The sequence below is a fragment of the Ursus maritimus genome, unplaced genomic scaffold, assembly GCF_017311325.1.
Source record: "Ursus maritimus isolate PB19 unplaced genomic scaffold, ASM1731132v1 scaffold_14, whole genome shotgun sequence".
In the NCBI taxonomy this organism is placed as follows: Eukaryota; Metazoa; Chordata; class Mammalia; order Carnivora; family Ursidae; genus Ursus; species Ursus maritimus.
Genome location: NW_024423786.1, coordinates 52748322 through 52764651, shown reverse-complemented (window position 1 = coordinate 52764651; position 16330 = coordinate 52748322). Strand labels below are relative to the sequence as shown.

Genomic DNA, 16330 nt, shown 5'->3' with positions numbered 1-16330 from the left:
GGGGGGGGGTAGCTTTGCCCCTCTCACCTCCTCCCTGGGGGTCCCTGAATGGGGGAGGTTTGAAGATCCTGGGGATTCCAGGTGGCTGGCTCACCTCTCCAGAAGTTCCAACCTCAAGCGATGCCCATGGGGAAGTGTGAGCAGCTCCAGGCCAGAGGCGACCCCCATGGCACCCCGCTGAGCCTTGGTCACTCCTAGGAGGCCTGTAGCCTGAGAAGGGCAGTTAGTGGGGAGGTCAATTGAGCAGAACGAGTATATGGATGTGAGGTGCTGTTGGGCCTTGGCCTGGCTTCATCCCCTATCTGGGGAGGTAGTTGACCAGGTAGTTGACCCACCTGGCAATCCACCAATAATAGGTGCAGGGCTGTGCTCCCAGGATGGTGCTCCAGGAATAGGTCACGGAGAGTACTCAGGACTTTGGGTTCGAGGGGCCGATTCTGGGGACCCAGCAGGCAGAAGGGGTTGTTAGGGGGCCAAAAAGAGACCTCGGCCTTTGGTCTTACAAAACTTCTGTTCTCTTCCTCCTCTTCCTCGTTGGCTTCCCACCACGGGGCCTCTGTCTCTGGGCTGCTGTAGCCAGGGGGGGTTCCTTGGGCACCGGGCACTCGGGGCACCAGCTCACAGTACGTTGGGGGGCGTCCAGATGCATCATGCAGCACCAGTGAGGGTGTTCGAGGTGGTTTGGTCGGTGCCTTGGCATGAAGCTGCCCATCGGAGGCCCTGAGGCTGTCGATGACAGACCCCAGAGGAGCTGGGGTCTTCATCAACACGGGGTCACTACCCATCCGAGGGAGGGCACATGTGGGCACAGCCGAGGCTCCTAGGGGTCAAACAAGAGGGAGTGAAGGGGGTACACAGAGAAGATAGCTGGATGGGGCGGGGGGCTTCATGGGCTACCATCCTCCTGGTTCATCTAGTCAATAACTGGGTATCTTGGTGTGGCTTTGAACTTAAAACTTCATTGATAGAAATGCTACACACTTATCAATGGTTTGAAAATGAACTTTCTTGGGGCGCCTGGGTGGCACAGCGGTTAAGCATCTGCCTTCAGCTCAGGGCGTGATCCCGGCGTTATGGGATCGAGCCCCACATCAGGCTCTTCCACTATGAGCCTGCTTCTTCCTCTCCCACTCCCCCTGCTTGTGTTCCCTCTCTCCCTGGCTGTCTCTATCTCTGTCGAATAAATAAATAAAATCTTTAAAAAAAAAAAAAAAGAACTTTCTTTGACACTTATGTATGAATTCTGAATACTACAGTTTAAATTTGAATTTTTTGTTTTTGCCCCTCTGATTGAAGATGGTAAGCACTGACGTACAAAATTAAATAGAAAAAAATAATGCAAAATTCACAAAACTACAAAAGTGTCAAAGAAACTGCATTTATCAAACTTTCAAATGATGTCTTTCATTAAGTTTGTGGCATGTTTGCTTCCGAGGTTATTAGAACTTAAAGCTGCACCCAGACTTTTGGGAGATGCTGTATTTACTGAGCATATAAATAGACCCTCTTATAGGGACTTAAAACCTTCCTATGGTTCTAGCTCTCTCTGAGTAAAGGCCAAAGTCCTCACAGTAGCCAAAAAAGTCCCCAAACCTGAGCCCCGGATGGTTCAGCTCCACTTATGTCCTTTTGGTTGAACGAATAGTTCAAGTTCTTGTTTTGGCCCCAGGACCTTTGCACTGGCTGTTCCTTCTGCCTGGGCCACTCTCACCCCCCAGATATTCACATCATTTCCTCCTTCACCTCTCAAATCTTTCTCCATGCGGCCTGTCCTGACTACTACTTAAAATGGTTATACTCCCAACCCCTATTCCCAATTGCCCTCTGTTCTACTTTTAGATTTTACCCCAAAGCGGACTTATTTTTTATTGTCAATGTCCATCTTCCGCCAGTAGGATGTTGGCACCACCTGGGCAGAGATCTTTGTCTTTCTGTTAGTGATACATCTCAGCACTTAGAACAGTGGCTGGCAGTGAGGATTCATGATGAATGGCGGGAGGGGAGGCAGGGCAGACGGGGCAGACAGGGCACAAGGAAAACCCTCTTTTAGGTAGGATGGCCAGGGTCAGCTACTTTGAGGAACTCAAGTTAAATGAGAAGGAGCCAGTCAGGAAAAGATTAGGGGAATGGGCTTTCCCATGGCCAGAACAGCAAGTGCAAAGACCCTGAGGCAGAAACAAGACTGTGGCTGGAGTGCGGAAGGGGCGTGGCCGGAGTTATGAGCAAGTCAGCCCCGGTCAGACACATAGAGCTTCTGGGAGTAATCATAAACTCCCCCATTTTTGAGCCCCTACAAAGTGCCTGTGGATTTCTTAATCACCATGACAATTTTGAAAGTCTTATTGTCCCCGGTTTCCAAGAGGTCAAGTCACCTGTGCAATATCAATCGGCCAGTGAGTGGCAGAGTAGTCTCCGAGCCACGTGCTGTCCTGGTAGAACCTTACCTGGTCCCGAGTGGTCTTCTCTTGACCGCCCCATGTGCTCCAAACCTGCGGGCTGACTGTCACTCCGCTTCCTAGCCCTGGGGGACGGAGATGAGGGAGATGTGTAGTCCCACCCTGAGCAGGGCAGCCCCCACCAATGCCCAGAAAACCTTATATCTAGTCACTCAGGACCAGTGGACCCCAACCCAGGACCCCAACCAAGTGCTCTACCCCCAGGGGACGCCTGACAGTATCAGGAGACATCTTTTGGTTGTGACGGCTGGGGGGTGGGGTGGAGACGATTCTACAGGCACTTAGTAGATAGAGGCCAAGGGTGCTGTTTGACATCCTAAGATGCACAGCACAGCCCCCCACAATCAATCCAGGCCCGAATGTCAGCAGCAGGTAGTGCGCACGTGGAGAAACTCCAGGCGTACCAGGTGTCATCGGAGAGGTAGAGAGCCTGTGATTACCTGGGCAACTCTATCCAAGCTGGGCTCTCTAGGAGGGTGTCCTCACTAAAGCTGCGTCGAACGGGTCCTTGCCGTATCACGGGCCTGGAGGCCACAGCCCCTGTGGCCTGGGACAGTGGACGCTGCCTGGTCACATAGCTGCTAACCAGGGAGGGCAGGCTTGGGAAACGTTCATCCTCCAGCTGAAAGAGGGCTGTGGGCCGGCCTGGCCGGGGACGCAGGGCCACACGGAGCACCTCGAAGTGTAGGGCTGAGCCCTGCCAGCGGCAGGAGATCACTGGGTGGCCCCCCCGGGACCTGGAGGCTCGAACCAAGAAGTCCCCATCTTGCTGCAGGAGGGCCTCAGCCTTCTGGGGATGGAGGACAGGGGGCAGGGGGCTTATCCATGAGCCTAGATCAGCAATTCCTGGTGATTTCTCACCCCCATCCCCCCACCCAAGAAAAGCCACCCCAGAGACCAAGTGGTTTTGTACCAAACCATTTCCGGGTTTCTCATGGGCACACCTCTGGAGTACATTTCCCAGGCTCCCTTGCAGTTAGTCATCATCTGACACAATCTGGCCAATAGGATGAGGGTAGAAGCACTGCTGGGAATGTCCAGACCTGGCTTACAAAACCCTCCTGCACAATCCTACAGGTTCTGTCCCCAGAGCCCTGGTGGAAGGCAGAGCCACAAGACAGAAGAGCTTGGGTCCTGACTGACTTCTGGAGCTCCATGTTCCGCACTCCTCAACCAGCTTGTACTGTAAAGGAACAAGCCCATAAATATCTGTGGTGTTTAGCCAGGGACATCTTGGGGATGTTTGTTGCAGCTACTAGCTGACACGGACTGATGCAACTTCCAACCTGAGTAAATGCACGAGGCTTGGCACACAAATATGGCTTCAAAAAGTGCCACCATTGGAGCCTTCCAAACTGATTGTGGCCTGGAATCCTCCTTTATAAAAATGTTCAGGCAGTCTTATGCCAGCTGTGGGGGCTAGTGTTAAAACAGGGGCTGGGGGCAGCAACACCACAGGGAAGCAAAGTGGAGCTGGTGATGGTGGCTGGGGACTGAACAATGCATATGGTGGACACACATGTAGCCTTTCCTACATGCCAGGCACTGCCGCGGGTATAAAACATATGAACTCATTTAACCCTTTACCAAGGTTAAGTGGTAGATACCATCACCCCCATTTTACATATGGAGAAACTGAGGCCCAGATAGGTCAAATACCTTGCCCAAGGTCACACAGAACGTAAGTTGTAGGGCTGGGATTTTAACCACTAAGCAATACTGTCTCTCACAATTTGATTGGATGCCCAAGGTCCCAGGACTCCTGAGGGTGACAAATGAGTTGGAGATGAGGGTGGGGAGATTTGGGTTGAGAGAGAGATGCCAAGAGTGCTCAACACTGACTGAGCACTTACTGTGTGCCAGGGCCTGTTCTAGACCCTGGAGACACAGTGATGAATGAGCCCAAGGCTCTGCCCTACACTGTCTGGTGGGCAAGACACACAACAAATGCACTTGAATGAAGAAGATAGATAATGTCTAAGAGTAATCACTGAAGGTGATAAAAGAGGGAGATGGGGCCCTGGTGGCCACAGGTGCCCGGGATCCAGATGGAGAGACAAGCAAAGCCAAGGAGTTGGGTTGGGCGGCATGCCACGATACCAACCAACCTTCAAGACAGTCCCCAGACCCTCAGCCACCCCTTCCAATAGACCTTGACCATGAGTCCCTCACCCAGGACCCCAGCAATCCCCAGAAGTCCCCAGCAGGTCAAGGGTGGGAGAGGCTCCCCATCAGATGGTTCTGAGGCCCTGCAGGAAGGAGAGATACCTGACGGGAGAGGGGGCCGTGGTACCAGGGCTGGTTGGCAAAGTCCTCTCCATCCTGTGGCACCTGCATGGAGCTCTTGGGGGCAGACGGTGCAGGGGCTGTACTTTCAAGAGTCCTCAGTCTCCCACATCTGTAAAATGGGAATAATTATTCCCGCCTCTTAAGCTTCCTGAGTGGCTGGGTCAGCCCTTCCACGTTCCTCTTAGTTTTGGAGACGGCAGCCCACATCCTATCAAACCTTAAAATGCAACTCTCTCTCTCTCTCGACATAGTCTAACATATAAACATATACTAAACATATAACATATAAACATATTCTAAATTAAACAAGTCACTCATAGACAAAAATATATATACATCAGATTTTGTTTATATATATATATGCTAGATTCATCTATACACATCATATAAAATTGGGCTATGATTAACTTTAATTTAGAATTGGTTGTGATCTCATGGAAACACTCATGCATTCACTGGGTTTTCTGCAAAGGGAGAAAACCTAGGCATTGCTTTCAAATGTAATGCAGTTTTTATGCACAGGACATGATGCTACATTTTAGAGACATTTCATTAACTAATTCACTCAAACGAATATTTAGGGGGCACCCACCATGTGCCAGGTGCTACTGGGCACTAGAGGCCCAGCACTGAACAAAACAGGGGCATCCCTGCCCCTGGGGAGCTGCTGTGCTAGCGGGGCAGACAGCAATTAAGAAGATAAATGAGCAGATGAAGGAGTAGATAAATCAGAGTTAACTGGAAAAATAAAGCCAGGGATGGGATATGAAGATTCAAGTGGTGGAGAGAAGATTTTCCATAGGGGGGGGCGCCTGGGTGGCGCAGCGGTTAGGCGTCTGCCTTCGGCTCAGGGCGTGATCCCAGCGCTATGGGATCGAGCCCCACATCAGGCTCCTCCGCTATGAGCCTGCTTCTTCCTCTCTCACTCCCCCTCTTGTGTTCCCTCTCTCGCTGGCTGTCTCTATCTCTGTCGAATAAATAAATAAATAATTAAAAAAAAAAAAAACGTAAAAAAAAAAAAAAAAGATTTTCCATAGGGTGGCCGGGGAAGGTGTCAATCAGTAACAACTGGGAGGATTTTGAGGGTGTGAGCCAGGTGGGTAAAGAACATTCCAGGCCAGAGCAAATTTATTTTACTAATCTCTAGCTTCTAAGCAGTCTGTGTGCACACTCAAGAATTCTTAAGTTGTAAGAAAATCTAACCCATACATGGCTTTCCAATGTAACACCATTTTAAAACATTTTATTATTTATTATTATATTTTTTAAGTAAACTTTGTGTCCAACATGGAGCTCGAACTCACGACCCTGAGATCAAGGGTGCTCTACCAACTGAGCCAGCCAAGTGTCCCTCCAATGCAATACCATTTTTAAGGACATTAAAAAGTCACACTTTGCAGAAACATCAGCAAACAGCAACTTGGCATTTGAAAATTCTTAAATTTTGGAGCCGATACACTTTGCTATTATTATGGTCAAATGTAGGTCTCTGACATTTTGGCACTCCCTTGATACTGTGCAGGCCTCAGGCCCTGCGTGTCTCAAGTGTCTGGTGGAGAAAACCTGCCCTAGATGGGAAGGAAGCAGGGGGTCTACTTCTCACTTCCTCCACCCCTAAGGTGTTCTGGGCCTGCTGGGGTGTGCAGCGAAATAGCACCAGGATTCTCTCATTCTGAGTCAGCAGGGCCTTGAGGGCCAGAAATGGGCAAGAAGTTCCCAGGCCCGCCCCAGGTGGCTGTAGGGGCAGGGAGCGGGGCAGGGACCTGGCTCCAGGTGCTGCATACCTGAACACCAGGTGTGTCTCCTGGATGCCTCTGTACTTCCTGTTTGTCAGCTGGGCCAGGCCAGCCTCTGTCTTGAGTCCCCCAACGTCAGCTTCCTCTGTCTCGTGCCCTCTTTAGTGGGCATGCAGGTGGGTCGCTGACAGGGCTCTGGTTAGTTTGGTGGAGAGCTCAGAGTGGGCACAGGTCAGACACAGCCCAACTAAATCACCCTCCTGCCCTTCATCCTTTGGAATGCTTTCTGGATATTTTTGGGCAGGGGAGAGAGGAAGGAAGCAGAATCAGGAAGAGGGCAGGGTAGGGGCCAGCATGGAGAAAAGAAAGGGGTTATTCATGCCCTAGAGACCACACCTATGTGCACACATGTGCAGAAGGGCAGCCGCCTACATACAGACACATGGACACAGTTAGACACGTGTACTCAAACTTGACATTGAGCAAACACTGATTGGTTGAGCGCTTACTATGTTCCAGGACCTGTTCTAGACCCCGGAGACCGAGTGATGAATGAGATCAAGGCTCTGCCCTGTGCTATCCGGTGGGCAAGACACGGAATAAACAGCACACAACGAATGAAGAAGATAATGTCTAGGAGTGATCACCGAAGATGTTAAAAGAGGAATGTGTGATAAAGAAGACTGGAGGAGGCAGCTACTGTAGATAACAGTCAGAAAGGTCTCTCCCACCAGGTGACACTGGAGCTAAGCCCTCAATAAAGGGAAGGAGACAGTCACGCAAAGTTTCGGAGAAAGAGCAACTCCAGATGGAGGGGGGGGGCGGTGGACAGCAAGTGCAAAGGCCTGGGGGTGAGACAGAGCTTACTCTTTCCATTTTACAGCATCAAGGAAGCCATTGTAGCCAGAAGGCACTGAGCAAGGAGCTAAGTGAAGAGCAGCGAGGTCGGCAGGGGGAGACCCTTCTGGTGGACCCCAAATTCTCATCTTAGTGGGATGCAGTGGGGGTTACGGAAAGGTTTTAAATGAGGGAGGGGCACGATCTGGTTTGTGGTTTAAAAAGATTGCTCAGGCAAAGTGGAAGCAGGGAGGCTTTTCGTGTTGCACAGGAAACACGCTTAGAGGTGCACTCCCAGGTACGCCCAGGTACACGGACACGCGTGACGCACAGCGACCCAATCAGGCACTCGGCGACCCTTCCACGTCCGCTGCTGCTCGTGGACCGACACCCAGATTCTTCCTGCGGGCGGGTGGCCCCACCTGGAAAAGAGAGGACTCCCCCCACCCCAATAACCCCAGACCCCGGATGTGCCTGGGGCCCCTCACTCACCTGGGCCGGGACCTGCGGAGCTAGTGAGAGGCTGGAGCCTGGCCGAAGCCGGAGGCTCTGCAGCTCCGGGCCCCTCCCTCCCCGCCCCAGTCGGCCCCACCTTCTCCGGCCGCGCCGGGTAGGTTACCGAGCCAATTCACCTGGCCCCACCCCTGAGGACTCCGCCTCCGAAGGTGGCCTCCCAGGCTCTCACCCCGCCCTCTCGTCCCCGCTCCACCCCCTTACTGCCGTTCTCGGCGCGAACCACGCCCCCTTTGGAGAACCTCCCTCCCATAAACCACACCCTCTTGGGAACTCCGTCTGTCCCTTCCAGGGCACCCCCCCACCCTGCAGCCTAGAACGTCGTCTCGCCCCCATCGGATGGCCACGCCCACACGCCCGGGCCCCTCTCTTAGTCCCGCCCCTTAGAGCTCAGGTTCTCCATACCCCGCAGGCTGGTCCTAAGTACCCCGACCCCTTGGGATGTGGGGAAGGGTGTCTCTCTCCACCCCGCCCCCGAGTTCCTCGCGGGGACACGGCGGCCCCTTACAGGCTCTCTTGCAGCGCGGGGGTGGCGGCTGCTGTGACGTAGAGGTGCGCTTCCTCCAGACCGTCCCCTTGGGTTTCCGGGAAGGGAACTCCAGTGGGTGTCGGGTTTTGTGGAGACAGATGCGGGAAAACACGACGGCCTCCCCGCCCCGTAACAGCACGAGGGAGATGAGCTAGACTCTGGGGGATTATGGGGCGGGGGGAGACATTCAGGTGGTTTCCTTGGTGGGAGGAAGGAGGTGGGTGGGGGGCTTCCATCATGATGCTTAGAGCAAGCATGAGGAGGTTGGGGGAGTGGATCTGGAACAAGAGGGAGGACGGTCTGGCCACGTTTATTGAGGGCTCGCAATAATAACAACAGCGTTGAAAGCAGTGGCCGCAACTAACACTTTTTGAGCGCTTACTGTGTGCCAGGACTGTCCTGCTTCCTTGGCCTGCTTCAACGCATTTAATTTTTACAACGACCTCTCAGTGAAGTAGGTACTATTTCCATCACCCCCATTTTCTAGATGCAGAAACTGAGGCACGGGACAGCTAAGCCATTTGCCTACGTTGACCCGGCTTGTGAGTGGCGGAGGTGGGATTCATACCTGGAGCTCTGGAGCGCCATCCTGCCTTCCTCGCTTTCGTCTGTGCAGCCCCACAATTTCTGATCCCTACCATAATTCTAAACGGTGAAGGTTACTGTGACCCATTTCACAGATGAGGAAATGAGCGCCCAGGATGGTTGGGGATGAAAAGCTTCGGTGCCTGTGGGATCGCAAAGCTGGTGATTTCCAGGCTCGGCTTTCCCCCCGTGAATGTGGAAGAGACTCCAGGCTCAGGAAATACTGAGGGGAGTGTCTTTTCCTTGACCTCCTCCCACCTAGTTTTAGAAGGTCAGAGGGTAGGGGGTATATCTACTGAAGGAGACTAGCGCCCCCTAGTGATCAAATAATTAAAAAAGAAAAATCCAAGGGGCGTGCCTCGTGAGATGGACGGGGGGAGGGGAGTCTACTCAGCCTGGTGGGGTGGAGGTGGGAAGAGAGACCTTGTAGACAAAATGATTTCAGGTAGCGATAAGGTCTACGAAGACAGTAAATGTTTGCTAAACGAATGGATTAATGAACGACACCATCGAAGTCTGTAAGGAAAGAGATGGTGGTGGCCAGGGCCATGGCAATAAATACATGAATTTGGGGATGTTAGAGGTAGAGCAAAAAAAGCTTTCAACCATTTATTTATTCATTCAACAAGTACTTACGGAGGATGTATTTATGCCAGGTGCTGGGAACATATGAGACAGAGATTTCTAAATAGACAATAAAGAAATATAATAAAATGTCAGGTTTGTTGGATGGTGATCAGGGCTTAATGTAGGGAGATGGGAAAGAAAGTCTGTGATTTGAAATGGAGAGATTTGGGAAGATTTCATGAAAAGGTGACATTGAGCAAAGAACTGTTGGAGGTGAGGGAGCTAGCCACGAAGTTGCTTGTCTAAGACAGAGGAACAGCATGTGCAAAGGCCCTGTGGCAGGATTTTGGGGTAAGATTCTGGGGTGGCCTGGTGTCTTGGAGGAACAGTGAGGAGGCCTGTGTGGCTGGAACAGAGTGTGTGAGGGAAAGTGGTGAGTGGAAGAGGTGAGGGCAAGGAGGGACAGGGGCATGTCATGTAGGGCCTTGTTGGCTGCAGGGCAGTGGGCTATAAGAAGAGGAGGGACATCATGACTTGCCCAGATGCTCCCAGGTGTGCTCCTCAGTGGGGAGGACAGACTGTGGGGACAAGGGGGGAGCCTGGGGACCAGGTTAGAGGAGAATACGCTAGTTCAAGCTAGGATGTTGGGTGCCAAACCGGGGTGGAGGCAGGGGAGAGAGGGTTCAGAAGATTTTGAGTCTGTTGCCGAGGTAGGACTGATCATGGGTTAGATATGGAGGAAGGCAGCAGGCCTCAGTAACTCCACCAGCAGCCCCCCACTCCCAGGTGCCCAGGCCTGTGTTGAGCTGGTGGGGGAAAGAGATGCCAGGTCCTGCATAGAAGGGGCTGGGCTGCAGGTGCTCCCGCCCCCCTCACGGCTCCTCCTTCTCCACCCCCTCTCAGGGCGACAGTTACAGGCAGAGAAGAGGAAGTGGTAGCTAGCTAGCAGAGGCAGGCAGGCGGTGGAGGCCGCAAGGGCGCGCGGGCTGACCCGGGGAGGCAGCAGCCATGGAGCTGTGGCGCCAGTGTACCCACTGGCTCATCCAGTGCCGGGTGCTGCCGCCCAGCCACCGTGTGACCTGGGAAGGGGCCCAGGTGTGCGAGCTGGCACAGGCCCTCCGGGATGGCGTCCTTCTGTGCCAGTTGCTCAACAACCTGCTGCCCCATGCCATCAACCTGCGTGAGGTCAACCTGCGCCCCCAGATGTCCCAGGTGAGCCTGCCGCTGGCTGGCGTGCCAAGGGTTGGGGGGGCACCCCTGGCTGGCACCGGGAGACTTCATACACTGAAACTCTGGGCTTGTGATGTGGAAGGGAATATGCTGCAGCCTCTGGGGCTGGCACAGGGGGATGGGGGGAGGATGGAGGGGTGGTAAACTCTGAGATCCGGGGGTGTCTCACCCAAGGGTAGCAGGGATGGGTTAATAGGCTCTGAGTTAGTGCACATCTAGGCTGAGAACGGACACATTTGGTGTTAAAGCTTCCAAGCCGCAGGCTGACTCCACTGAGGTTCAACCCCCCGGATGGGACTGTGTGGGGGTCTTGAGGGATACCTGGGACCCCCACCCCACCCCCGAGGTGGTCAGCAGGGTGCCTGAGGTTTTTACCTCCTTTGACATCCCCCCTTCTGCCTATGGGGGAGGGGCCTCCACCAACTTCTTCCCCCACATGTGTCTCCTCCTCCCAGGCCCTGGGCCCCTTCCTTCCCCTCACATCTTCTTCCCCTTCGCTTCCTGCCTGGGCCTGGGGCGCGTGGGGCGAGTGGGGGGCTGTGGGCCCCCGGGGCTCTGGTCTTCCTGGCTCTCTCCATCCCAGGGAGACATTGAGAAAAGGCTTGGTCTTGAGCCCAAGAGTGGGTCCTGGGGTTTTGGAGCCTAGGAAGAGCTGCTCTTTCTCTGTAGGGATTACTGCAAAGGCCCAAGTCCAGGGAGGGTGGATTGTGCTGAGCGGGCCCTGCTAGACTCAGGAAATATATTCAAATCCCTATTTGAATGCGGTTGGGGTGGAGGAGGTAACGTGACTGGATCCCCTCTCTGCTGCACCTTCTCTGCGTCCCTATGGTCTCCTGGGTGCTGGGTGGAAGCGATGTATGCTGGGGGCTGGGGGCTCCTGGTGTCTCAGCTGACTTGGGAGTCTGAGAGGACACTCACCTCCGGCCCTCAGGCTCCACTCTGGAATGAACGCTCTGTGCCTGGGAGCTGCGGATGGGTGGGGGGCCTTTGAGATGCCACGTGTGGATGGGGAGAGGGGAAGTCAGCACTCAGGGAGGGGGCTCATGGGGGTGCCTGGGGGCATTCCCTGGGGACCCAGCCGTGGGGCGGAGGACGTGGGTGGCCCACCGTCCTTAGCCCAGGCAGGGCTTCCTGATAGGATGAGGGAACTCCAGAGGCCCAGCCCCTCTGGCCACAGGCCATCCCAGATTTGCATACATTTGCTTACCTCCTGGCTTCCAGCAGATGGGGAAGTAGCCAAGGGACCTGTCAGGCCCTGACCGGCAGGCGGTCAAGGTCCCCAGTGAAGCTTTAATAGCAGTTAATGGGGAAGTGGATAAACTTGAGGATGAACTTCCACCCCTGCCCACATCTTGCCTACAGCCACTGTCTGATGAAGGGCACCGCAGGCGGGGCGGGGGGGTGGGGCATGGCCTTAATATCTGGGAAGGCCGCTGTGGGGACAGCAGGGAGGCAGGCTCCTTTGTGTTGGGCAGTGCTGAGGATCCCGACCAGGCCTGGCCCTCGAGGTGCTCCCAGACTGGGGACACAGACACCCCCAGCCCTGTGTGGTCACGACTGGGACCGAGGGAGAAACCTCTGGGCGGGGAGCCCTGAAGCAAAGGCAAGATATTGAAGCCCTGAAGCAAAGGCGAGAGCGGACATTTGTGCCCTGTTTTGAGGAGTGAGTAGGACCTTCTCACTGCTCCGGCCTCCTCCGCCCGGCTGCGTCTGGCCCCAGGCTGCACAGGGGTGTTCCCCAGCCCTCCCGTCTGGAGCTCTGTGCCTTGCTGCCTCCGCTCATCTTGTCTCCCCGCAAAGCTCAGCCCTGTGCCCCGTTCCGTGTGTGCGGGAAGCTAGAAGGTCGTTCCACTGAGATGGAGGGAGGTGCCACAGAACAGAACAGCCTCTCTAGCTTTGCAGGGCCCTGTCTGTCCACCGATTTAAGCTGAGGCCATGGACTGGGATGTGGAAGGGTGGAGGGAGAAAGGGGGAATGCTCCTGATGGGAGAGGCATAGATGAAGGTGTGGGGGCCGAAATTCAGATGCTTCTCAGTTCCTCTGCTTCTTCTCAGTGTCCAGGGAAGAGGGCGGGAAGAGCACCTGGGCTCAGAGGCAGTTACGATGCATGTCAGGCCTCTTCTTGGTGCTGGGACAGCGGGAAGGAGACCCACATAGAGTCCCTGTCGCTGAGGAGCCCGCCTTCTCGTGGGCGAAAAGGACAGGGAGCAAATAAGGAAACGTTTCACCTGTGGGGAGGGGGTATGTGCTCTGGAGAAATCAAAGCAGGAAAGGGAGCCCCTGAGTGTGGGGGTCGCACTCGTGAATAGGTGGTCCGGGAGGCCTCACTGATAAGGTGACATTTGAGCAGAGCCCTGGGGAAAATGAGGGGATGAGCCTTGTGAATCCGGGCACGTAGTGCTCCTGGCAGGGGGTAACTGCCAGTGCAAAGGCCCTGAGGTGAGAGCTTGTGGGTGGCCTCAGAGTCTGCTGGGGTGGCTCATGGCTGCAGTCAGACCAGAGCGAGTCTCCAAGCTGGATGGGGCCTCTGAGATCTGAGACCAAGGGAGGGTCATATCGTAGGCGGCCCCCCGACCACCAGACATCCTAGCTCACCTCCTCTCTCTGGGAGTCCACATTCTGGGTTGCGAGATGAAACTTTAAGGCCAAGGGAGTGGAGAGGAAGGGACGAATGTGACAGTCATTGTGGGAAAGACCCACCAGGGCGTGGGAGCTGATTAGACCTGGCGGAGGCAGGCGCTGAGGCCCGGATGATGTCAAGGTTCCTGGCCTGTGAATGCCTGGGCCACTGGCAGAGGCAGGGGAGAGGGCGGGAGAGGTAGAAAGGAGGTCAGCTGGAGGGCAGTGGCTCTGAGGGGCCAGACCTGGGTTCAAATCCTGATGCCACCACCTCCTGGCTTACCTTCTTCGAACCTCAGTTTCCCCATCTGTGAAACGTGGATGAAAATGGGACCTTTGTTTCGAGGACTGTTGTGTATTTCAATGCTGCTTAGCACGGTGTCTGACACCTGGTAAACCCCCACTAACAAGGCTTCTTAGGAAGGACGTGGGGTAGCGAAAGGGTAGCACAGCGAGCAGGAGTTTAGGTTGGGCTAGGATTTTTCAGCGGGCGTGATTTTGCCCCCCAGGGGCATTTGGCAATGTCTGGACGTGTTTTTGGTTTCATCACATCTGGGAGATGCTACTGAAATGTCGTGGATGGACGTCAGGGCTGCTGCTTACTACCCTGCAATGCCACCCACAGCAGAGCATTCTCTGCCCCAAACGTCAGTCATGCTGAGGTTGAGAAATCCTGTGATCAGGCACAGAGAGCTGCTAGAATCTTTAAAATATTTACTTGGTTGAATAATACATTCATATGGTTCAAATATTAAAACACATAAAAAGTTGGGGCGCCTGGGTGGCTCAGTCAGTGAAGCCTCTGCCTTCAGCTCAGGTCACGATCTCAGAGTCCTGGGATTGAGCCCCACATTGGGCTCCCTGATCTGCAGGGAGCCTGCAAATCTGCTTCTCCCGCTCCCTCTGCCCCTAACCCTGCTCATTATCTCTCTCTCTCTCTCTCCAACAAATAAATAAATCTTAAACAAAAAAAGCAGAGAAAAAGGTGCACAGGGAAAAATATAACTTCTAGTCCTATCCGTCGGATACCCAGCTCCTTCCTTCTCCCGTAAGTAACTACTTTCTTTCCCCTTCCTTCCTTCCTTCCTTCCTTCCTTCCTCCCTCCCTCCCTCCCTCCCTCTTTCTTTCTCTTTCCTTCTTTCTTTCTTTCTTTCTTTCTTTCTTTCTTTCTTTCTTTCTTTCTTTCTTTCTTTCTTTCTTTCTTGTTGACTATATAGGCTTCCAGAGTTTCTTTATGCAAACATAAGCAAATAGGAATTTAGGTTCTTATTTCCTACTCTCCTCCCTTAACACGGAAGATGGCACATACCACTGACTGCTTTATATCTTGCTTTCCTCACTTAATAATCATCTTGGGACTCTATCCAAATCAATACGTAGAGATTGTCCTCATTTTTGAGAAAACATGTCTGCACAGTATGCTGAATAGTCCCATTGATTTAACAAATGACTTATATTGTGTTAACTATGTGCCAGGCAGTCATCCAAACCAGGGGCCAGCAAACTACAGTCCAACAGTTGAATCTGGACCAAGCATGATTTTATAAATAAAGTTTTATTGACACACAGCCATGTCCATTGATTCATGTATGTATTGTCTACGGCTGCTTTCCAGCTACAACCATGGAGTTGAAGAGTTGCCACAGAGACCGTCTGGCCTGTGGAGCTGAAGATATTAACTATCTAGACCTCTGTAGAAAAAGTTTGCAGATTCCTGTTGTAAACATTTTCTTTTCTTTTCTTTTTTAAGTTTTATTTATTTGAGAGAGAGAGAGAGAGAGAGAGAGAGAGAGAGAGAGAAAGCAACAGAGAGCACAAGTGAGGGGAGGGGCAGAAAGGGAGGGAGAGTTCCAAGCCGACACTGCATTGAGCGCCGAGCCCGATGTGGGGCTCAATCTCACGACCCCGAGATCATGACCTCAGCAGAAACCAGGAGTCGATTGCTTAACTGACTGTGCCACCCAGGCGCCCTTGTAAACATTTTCTATACATTAACTTGTTTAATCCTCATAACACCCTAGGTGGCAGATGGTATATTATCCTTATTTTTCACGTGAGGAATTGAGGCACAGAAGTGCCAAGTCACTTTCCTCAGGGTACCTAACTTGAAAGCAGCAGAGTTGGGGATTGGAACCCTGGACACCCTGGTGTGGGGATTCTTGCTGTCGACAGTTACCCAAAACTGCCTCTATCCCATTGCTCAGTGGGGTGACCATTTATTTTATCATCCTCTGTGTCAGTGGACACTTGGATTGTGCCAGGCTTTTTTATGACACCTTTACTGCAGCCATTAACCTTGTCCGTGAATCATTTTTTGATTTCTCCACTGTGTGACCTTGGGCTTGTTACCTAACCTCTCTGTGCCTCAGTATCCTCATCTCTAAAATGGGGATAATAAATCCCTATCTTTAAGCGTTGTTGTGAGGGATAGTGAATTACTATAAAGAACCTAGAGGGGCACCTGGGTGGCTCAGTCGTTAAGCGTCTGCCTTTGGCTCAGGGCATGATCCCGGCGTTCTGGGATCGAGCCCCACGTCAGGCTCCTCCGCTGGAAGCCTGCTTCTTCCTCTCCCGCTCCCCCTGCTTGTGTTCCCTCTCTCGCTGGCTGTCTCTATCTCTGTCAAATAAGTAAATAAAATATTAAAAAAAAAAAAAGAACCTAGAAAAGTCCCTGGCTGCACAGGAATGTTATTATTGCTGCCATACACATGAGCAAGTATCTCCACGGGGTTTCTCAGAAGGATTTGCTGGCTCCAAGTGTCTGAGCCTTTGTGTTTTTGGCAGGTATTGCCAAGTTGTTCTCCATATGGGCTTATTCCCATGTGGGCTATTCCAATTACATTACCACTAACAAAGCATGAGAGTGCTTCCTGGCCATCACCTTGCCACAGACTGTTCTATTGTTAAGTGTTTGGAGTCTTGCCAACTTCATGGGTGATAAATGGAGCTCATTATGGCTCAATTTACA

General features: G+C 53.0%; 2 protein-coding genes across 4 annotated transcripts in view; one reads left to right on the top strand and one right to left on the bottom strand.

The window, feature by feature from the left end:
- SH2D3A (SH2 domain containing 3A) overlaps nt 1-7730 on the bottom strand; it is a 10302-nt gene extending 2572 nt beyond the window's left edge. The window contains exons 1-6 of one of the 2 annotated variants that reach the window (XM_040629469.1): nt 6530-7730; nt 4725-4854; nt 2897-3246; nt 2445-2521; nt 336-820; nt 95-210 (exon numbers count right to left, since the gene is read on the bottom strand). In XM_040629469.1, the coding sequence (XP_040485403.1) occupies nt 95-210; nt 336-820; nt 2445-2521; nt 2897-3246; nt 4725-4793 (1097 nt within the window). In that variant the 5' untranslated portion in view covers nt 4794-4854; nt 6530-7730. Of the gene's footprint in view, nt 1-94; nt 211-335; nt 821-2444; nt 2522-2896; nt 3247-4724; nt 5091-6529 lie in introns of those variants that run through there. The other variant, XM_040629470.1, reaches the window with a different exon arrangement.
- Nucleotides 7731-10418: 2688 nt separating this feature from the next.
- The window catches only part of VAV1 (vav guanine nucleotide exchange factor 1), a 51537-nt gene continuing 45625 nt past the window's right edge, over nt 10419-16330 (top strand). For both annotated transcript variants that reach the window (XM_040629468.1, XM_008711294.2), the window contains exon 1: nt 10419-10724. In XM_040629468.1, the coding sequence (XP_040485402.1) occupies nt 10521-10724 (204 nt within the window). In that variant the 5' untranslated portion in view covers nt 10419-10520. The remainder of the gene's footprint in view (nt 10725-16330) is intronic.